Genomic DNA, 8,552 nt, shown 5'->3' with positions numbered 1-8,552 from the left:
TAGAACACTTGTATGTAGGTCCAAGCTGTACATCTAATACCACTAAAAATGTAAGCTTAAAAAGCTCATAACAAAATCTACCAAACTCCAATTATTGAAAGATGCAATTCAAATAATACCCTGAAGGTGGAGGTATCATTCAAACCATTTCTACATGAAAATTTACAAATTTGGCAAACTTTTATGTGCACCATTTAATGATGGAATCAATTCCGTCAAATTTTTCAATCAAGTGAGAGTCAATCACAATTTTTTTGTACAATGTTTTTGGAAACGGTTACACAATGTGTAAAATTAATTCATATTTCATAGTTCTTAAAATTAATATGAATATAATACACCATCTCAAATTATTAAGCTGTTTCAAAACAAGTTGCTGCATCCTTAATCAAAAGCTAGTAAAAACACAATGCAAGCAAAATCATTCACATTCACAATTCAGTGTGAATCGCCAAAAAAAAATCACATTCTCTTTCTCAGTAATTCAAACAGTTTAATGTTTAAATCTGAACACTTGGTACAGAAGAGAATCGGATAAACAAAATGAAAAATTCAACTTTGTTCCAAATAGACTGCAGTTAGAATAGTGCAAGGATCATTTAAAATTGTCCAACTTATCAGAATTCAGTGCTCTTGTTTTCTGGCTGCAAAATACCAGGCAAACATTCAAGTGATCTCTTATAAAAACTGGAATGCCACCTTTCATGTGCATTGACCTTGCGTTTTGAATCTTAACTCAGCATAAAAAGCTATTTTGCTTCAAAAATATTCAAAGTTCAAGTGCTCATAATAATCGAAACCCATTGAAAATAAGTTAACCAGGATCTGTCACTCAAGTTTAGTTTTAGAAAAAAAAAGCTTATAATCTTAATTCATGGTATTTACTTATTTGATAAAGGAGCAAATTGGTACATTCTCAACAGCTAAAGACAACACTCAAACAAAAAGAAACATGCTATTACAGATCCATTACAGATGTAGCCAGTTTATTTTTCTAAAAGTCACACTGAGTGCAGCAATTGAGAACGAAATAGCTTTACACTACCAAAGAAAAATGAACTGATGCAATGAGATTGAAAAATGACAGTATACATGTATTTACATAGCTATTATATATATGTTGTGTGCACTCACCATGCAAATTCACTAAAACACACCAATGTAATAAACAAATCATCAGGTTTAGCACGAGGACCGAGGTACAATATAAATGCAAATTATTTAAGTTGTATGTAAAATACAGCCAAATATTTCATGTAATTAAACAAAATTCAGTTTCACCTCTGTTAGCAGCTTCATTTTCCAACAGTACAGCATTCATGTGTCATGATTCTGACCCTTGCTATTTAAAAAGAAATGCAAGGTCTGAATGCTCTCCAACGCCAACTATACCATGTTACCAGTCCAAGATTGAAACTACAAAATCAATTCACAGTCAGCAACACCTGATTTATACTGACTGACTCATCTTCCGCCTAGGAACCCTCCAACCACAAGGGATGAATGCAGATTTCTCCAGCTTTCTCATTTCCCCTCCCACCACCTTTTCTCAGTCCCAACCCTCAGACTCAGCACCGCCTTCCTGACCTGCAATCTTCTTCCCGACCTCTCCGCCCCCACCCCCTCTCTGGCCTATAACCCTCACCTTAACCTCCTTCCACCTATCGTATTCCCAACGCCCCTCCCCCAAGTCCCTTTTATCTTAGCCTGCTTAGCACACCCTCCTTATTCCTGAAGGGCTTATGCCCGAAACGTTGATTCTCCTGTTCCTTTGATGCTGCCTGACCTGCTGCGCTTTTCCAGCTACACATTTTTAAGCTCTGACCTCCAGCATCTGCAGTCCTCACTTTCTGCATGAATGATTCCACTAGGAGAGCACCCTGCACAGTCTCAAAACAACCCATCAATTTATAAAGTGCCTATGAGATCACTTTTTAAAAAAATGCAAATTGGCACAACACTGGAATTACACACCAGTGTCAAGGCCAAGTGATGCGAGAAAGTTTCTCCAAGATTTCTCATAGAACCGTTAAGACTGGGACCTGGTTCCAATTAGGCTGTCACTTCTGAGTTACTGCGAAAAGATTACTTCACAATGACAGACTAAACTGTGCCCCGGGAAGTGTGATGCTTCTACGAAGAAAACAAAGTAGGTCACTCTCTTTCCTCTTTGTTTTTTTTCATGATTGTAATGAAACATTTTATCTTTTTATTCCCCAGTTTCAATAGGAGGCACCTCCTTCAGGAAGAAGCTTTTTATTTTGTCTCAAAACTGTGCGAGCCACTCTCTATTGGACTGGTAGAGTTCCATTTCCCCTAACTAGTATCAATTCATTTAACATGTGCCTCATGAGTGAGGTTGCCAATTTGTGAACAGTTTGGTGGTTGTGGATCTGATAAGACTGATCAGAAACAGGTCGGAGATTTTAGTGTGAAAGGACAATGTGCTGACCCTAACCCTATCGCCACACCCCCAATTTCCATGGCAAACTAGTTTGATCAGAGAATGTAAAATGAAAAGAAACTGGATTTGTTCAAACCAACAAATGTAAAAAAAATTCAAAATAATAGTGCACAGAAGGAGCTCTGAAGCATCACAGAGGGAATAAATGAGTCAATGTTAGGAAGCTGAGCTGATTCCCAATACATTTGCATCTCCTACATTGATCATTGTTGAACTCCTGTTAATTAGCTCTGATCTGGTTGGATGGTGTGATCAATTTGATCAAGGTTTGTAGGACTCATGGAAGACCCTGGATTGTGACCAACTAAAACAGAGAAAGCTCATTTAGGAAGGCACCAAACACAGGATGTTCATTTGAAATGTGCAAAGTCACAGGAGGTAACGCACATATCTCCAAATGACCCTTCTACCCAACCTTTCCAACAATCACCTGCCACACATGTAGCAGAGTCTGCTGACCACGCAGAAAGATCAGCCATCTCAGAACCCATTGAACTGAAATGGAAATTAGTCATCTTCAATCCTTAAAAGAAACTGTAAGTGAAAGACACAGTTTGAGAGAGTGTTAGTGAGTGAAGCCCATAGGGAAAATCTGGTCCTGACCTGAACCTGGTCATGTTCTCCCTTCTTCATAACTGATACATTCATTTTAAAAACTGTGCTTTAAACAGCTCAACTCACAAAAGACAATGCTGAATCAGAACCTCAATCAATCAAATTAAGAGTGCAATTGTCTTGTTTGACAAAACGCAAACTAAAGAAACAACTCCTGTCAATTCTCCTCGAAGCAGAAACAAATAGTATCCATCTTTATCTTTTCTGATGTGCTGACTGCAAAGAAACTGATTTTATAACTAAATCAAGAATTATTGCAACTCCAGTTATGAAGCCCATGGATGTGTTTTTTTTTAAGTTATGGGTTCACAATAAACTTAAAAGGTTCTTTAGATAAAATAAAAGAAAATGACCTACACATCTACCAATCTTGAGAGAAAAACAGTCAATGTTTCACATAAACAATTTGCATCGGGTGCTCCATATTGGTACCAGATAGTATTAGTACTATGGTAATTTACTGATGCCAGTTATTTCTTTTTAAGTACTAGATCAATGCACAAAATTCTAATAAAATATAATTATACATGCTTATCCACAACCAAATTGAAGATCTTTTAATATGATAGAGACTCCATGCATATAACACTGTACTTTACAATGTAGCTGAGAAGGTATACAAATAGATTTTCAAACCTAATAGACTGATACCTTTTTTTTGCTTCAAGTCCATGCTATGACAAATGACATCCTGTGGAAAAGGAAGGGTCAAATGCTAATACAGTTTGTTAATTGGTTGTAGGAAAAGGTTCTGCATGTTTTACACAATTGTATTTTCCTTACTACTTTAAAGTAGTAATTTCCCTTTGATCATTGTCTCCTTCAGAAAGAGAAGATTTCAGTGTGTAAGAATAAACATGGATAGCTTTGCTTCCCCTACAGTACACATTGCGATGATCAACTTGAAGATCCAGAATACCTTTCTGATCACATTTTCTGTATTACCAGATACAAGGATCTGACTGGTCAGGCCTTATCACAACCCAACAACAAGATACAGACAAAAAAAAACACAAATACTAAAAAATATTTCATTCAGTGCTGTTGTGCCCCTGTTTCTCTTGACAAGTATTTCTCCTTCAAGGCTCAAATCATGACATTATGAACTTTCAAAGACAAAGCTCTATGTGAGTGTAATTAACATTCCTGGGAATTACCAGAAAACTGCAGTAATATTCATAGGTCCACAAAAATATATAATGGCTCATAAGTTCATAACAAAATGGAAAACATCAAGCGAGATCTACTGGTAACAGCCAGGACCCATGTAAAATAGTACCAACAGGTGGGGGCTGACAATAAAAATCACAATCTTTGGAACACAGGAATACCAATGAGCAACATGTGTCAAATAGTTAGCATGAGAGTTAGGAATGTGTACATTGCAATTGGTTAACTCTACTCCAAAATTGCACAGGATGATAAATAAATCAGTCAGTCTGTAATGATAAACCAATTAAAGCTATAAAGGTATAGGATTAAAGAACAAATCAGTACCTTCATATTTTTGAAGTTAAATGAAGAAAAATTAATCATTTACACATGAATGCATCCTGGAACAGACTTTTAAAAAAAAATGCACACCTGACGGTCAATTAGCAAACACTTAAGAAATACTAGACATATTCTACAGTGCAAAACATGTTACAACAATACTTTCACTTTATTTAATGTAATCAGACATTCTTTGAAATGTAATAAATTACTCAAGGTTGCCTCTTTAAGGACCAGAGAGTTTACACAGTCTATTTGTACAAACTCATTGTTGGGCTCTGGTACATGCACATATATGCATCGCACAGCAGTCTTCGTGCAAAGCCTTGGATACTTTTAGGATCCAAACCATGTAGTTCCTCTGGTGACATTTTTAAATATTCTCCTATTTCAGGACATTGAGTCACCTGAGGGATGTTGTAGCCATTCTGCCCACCTACAAAAAGAAAACCAAAGTTAATCAAACTACAATTATAGTTCTAATGGCTTTTTGTATACGTTGTCACACCACAAAATGTGCAGAGTATGCAGTGTGGAATTTAACATTTCCAGAAACAATTTTAGAGCTGGAATTTTTAAAAGTGAAAACCATTCAAATGAATTTATCTTAAAATTCCCACTGCATCCAAGATACCTAATTGGAAAATGTGAAAAAATCTACCAGATGATATATTTGGAAGCAGTTAAAGATCACACTCATTTACGGTCAAGTTAGGCTAAGCCCTCAGTCAACAATTCCAGTTTTTAACAATGCTATCATACTAATTGTACGTGTAACTATAAATTTAACGAAAGAGAAAGAGGTTGGTTGCAACATTCTTTTTTAAGTTATGCCAGAATGATATTTGCAGAATATCAGTTCCTGACATGCCAACATTCATGTAAACCTTGAATTGATTGCTATCTTATAAGGTCAGATGAAAAGACAAGAAAAAAACCCAAAATTATAAGTCTTCATTTAAAATATCATTATCTGGTGATGTTCAAAAGCTTTCCAGCAATTTCCAGTATTTTTGTTAATTATCCAGAACCGAGTCACTTTTTAGGCTATTTCACATTTTCTTTATTCTAGAGTCACTTGCAAGCCAACCCAGATAAAGATAGCAGACTTCCTTCCCTAAAGGACATTACTGAACTAGATGGGGTTTTACAATAATAAATAATAAATAATAATAATAATAATAATAATAATAATAAAAAGTGCATGTAACAGAGACCACTTTCAATCCCAGATTTATTCATTGAAATGAGCTATTTAATTAATTGAAATTAGATCCCATCAGCTGCTTTGGTACAGTTTAAAAAGGTCATGCTTCTAGAGCATTAGCTAAAGCCGGCAGTTGACTGGTCCAACGACTGTCAACCCTCATCTCTTTGAATACAATTTAGTTTGCATTACAACGCTACATCACTCCTTCAGGCAAACACAGGCGACACCATCTTCTGGATGCAATGTTAAACAAAGACCCTATCTTTTCTCTCTGATGTAAATGTAAAGGAATAGAAATGCTGCCAAAAGTGATCCCTCAACCAATGCTACAAATGGTTAGAGTTATTTATCTCATTACTGTTTGGAGGATCTTGCTACGGACAAATTTGATGTCACACTTCCCTGCAACACAACAAGTTTCAGAAATAATTCAAAGATTTTCACACAGCTCAATATAACTGCATCCTCTTAAAAAGAAATTATGAACTACAATGTAATTCTTAAGCCAAAAGTGGGAGTCAACCTCATTTCCCAAAAATCACAAATTGTCCACATGCCTACACAAGTGGGGACGGCATGGTGGCACAGTGGTTAGCACAGCTGCCTTACAGCACCGGGTTTGATTCCAACCTCAAGAGACTGTGTGTGGAGTTTGCACATTCTCCCAGTGTCCGCATGGGTTCCCTGCTGGTGCTCCAGTTTCCTCCCACAATCCAAAGATGTGCAGATTAGGTGGACTGGCCAAGCTAAATTGCCCATAATATTCAGGGATGTGTAGGTTAGGTGCATTAGTCAGGGGTATATATATAGGATAATAGGGTAGGGGAACGGGTCTGGGTGGGTTACTCTTTGGAGGGTCGGTATGGACTTGGTCGGGCCAAAGGGCCTGTAGGGATTCTAGATTCGAAGTGCAGATAACAAATGCCATGTTAAATGCACTTGAATTCCTTCTAACGTTCCTCGAAATAAAACATTATGCAACTGTAATGTGAATCAAACAGAAATTTGCTTTTCCAATCCACTACCTTGGATTTGTGTAATAGCAGATGCATGAACAATGCAAGGCAGATACATCCAGAGTTTCAATTGCTGTGATAAAATGCACATTCTTGGTATATTTACAGTATTGTCTTAGAGATAGATTGGCTGCTATCATGCTGAATGCCCATAGCTTTTTGATAACCAGTGCATACCAGAATGACCTTCAGCTTGTTCAGATTGTTTATGGTGATAAAGAATCGTCAACTACTGATGTTTAGTAGTTAACACTCTTCTTCAGTGCATCTAAGTTTCCCATGCAATATTAAAAATAAGTAATACAACTAAAGAGGCAATAATAGAACAATGAAACTCATTTGTAGATTCTACTTAACGCAAATAAAACTTGTGTTAATTTGCCCAAATATAGTTTGCTACGCAGAAAACCTCTGGGCACAAATCCTGGATTCCAGAACAATGACTGACAACACACAAGCAGTACAAAAGATTAAAGAGACAAAGGAAATACAAGTCATGAAAATTTCACTGTACCGTCCCGATCAGCCATGCTGTCAAAAAACAACCAGGCTGAGTCATCTGGGCCATATTTGACAAAAGCCACATAGTGACTAGTCTCAATGCAGAGCACAGCAAACAGTTTCATCTTCTGTCTGGGTACACAACACTGCCTCCAGGCATAGTCAGCCATCTGTTCTGGTAGAGACACTTTTCTCTGTTCATGTCCTTGCCTCTTAGGATGGAGATGTACCTGGAACAGAGAACTGCATCAATGCAAGCTGAAGCCACTATTTCAAGCTTCTGCAAGGTACAGATATGAATAGCCTACAGTTCAAATACTCAACTTTTTCTAAACTCATGCAAATGCTGCTAAGGCTAGACTTAATGCCCATTTTCCTTTTCTTAAGGAAAGCTGTGTGGACTGCCAGGCCACTTCAGAGAGGAGTTAGAAGACAAATCACATTGCTGTGACAGACGGAATCCATTATAGCCCAAACTAGATATGTTTCCCTCCCCAAAGTGAATCAGTCAAATTTCGATGACAATTTTCTACTCATTGTTAAATTGTTAGGTTAGTACTTGCAAATATAAAAAGAGAAGAAAGGAGTAGGCAATTCAGCCTCGAGCCTGCTCCGCCATTTAATATGATCATAGCTGATCTCATCTCGTCCTCAATTTCACTCTCCATAACCCTTCAACCAATTATTAATTTAAAAAATTGGCCAATGTCCTCCTTAAATTAACGCAATGTCTCGGCATCCACTGAATTCTGGATTAGTGAATTCCACAGATTACTGATCCTTTGACAGCAGTAATTCCGCCTCATCTGTTTTAAATCTGCTATCCCTTATCATAAAACTATGACCTCTCATTCTAGATTTCCCCACATAAGGAAACATCATTTCTATGCCTAATTTGTCAATCCTTATTGAGGTATAGAAGATACTAAAGATCTCTCATTCTTCTAAGTTTCATAAAGTATTGACCTAAACTGCTCAGTCTTCATAACACAAACCCCTCATGTGTGGAATCAATCTGGTGAAACTCCACCCAACTGTCTCCATTACAACTACATCTTTCCTCAAATAAGGGAATCAAAATTATGTCCATGTCACTAATGCCTTAGAGTTGCAGCCACACTTCCCTACTTTTATACTCTATTCCTTTAGCAATAAATGCCAAAAGAAATTCTTGAATAGAGTCACAGAGAGTGACCACAAAATAGACAGCCTTTATACTAATTGTGCCTGTGCCCATTTTTCCCATCTTTTC

The 8,552-nt window shown here is 37.0% G+C and overlaps 1 protein-coding gene across 2 annotated transcripts in view; it reads right to left on the bottom strand.

Moving 5' to 3' along the window:
* Positions 1 to 467: 467 nt before the first annotated feature.
* The window catches only part of cyld (cylindromatosis (turban tumor syndrome)), a 69,165-nt gene continuing 61,080 nt past the window's right edge, over positions 468 to 8,552 (bottom strand). For both annotated transcript variants that reach the window (XM_072547341.1, XM_072547340.1), the window contains exons 16-17: positions 7,314 to 7,530; positions 468 to 5,009 (exon numbers count right to left, since the gene is read on the bottom strand). In XM_072547341.1, coding sequence (XP_072403442.1) covers positions 4,825 to 5,009; positions 7,314 to 7,530 — 402 coding nt within the window. In that variant the 3' untranslated portion in view covers positions 468 to 4,824. The remainder of the gene's footprint in view (positions 5,010 to 7,313; positions 7,531 to 8,552) is intronic.

This window comes from Chiloscyllium punctatum, chromosome 26 (assembly GCF_047496795.1).
Source record: "Chiloscyllium punctatum isolate Juve2018m chromosome 26, sChiPun1.3, whole genome shotgun sequence".
Lineage (NCBI taxonomy): Eukaryota > Metazoa > Chordata > Chondrichthyes > Orectolobiformes > Hemiscylliidae > Chiloscyllium > Chiloscyllium punctatum.
Note: the sequence above shows the minus strand (reverse complement) of the source record. Positions and strands in the feature narration are given on the sequence as shown.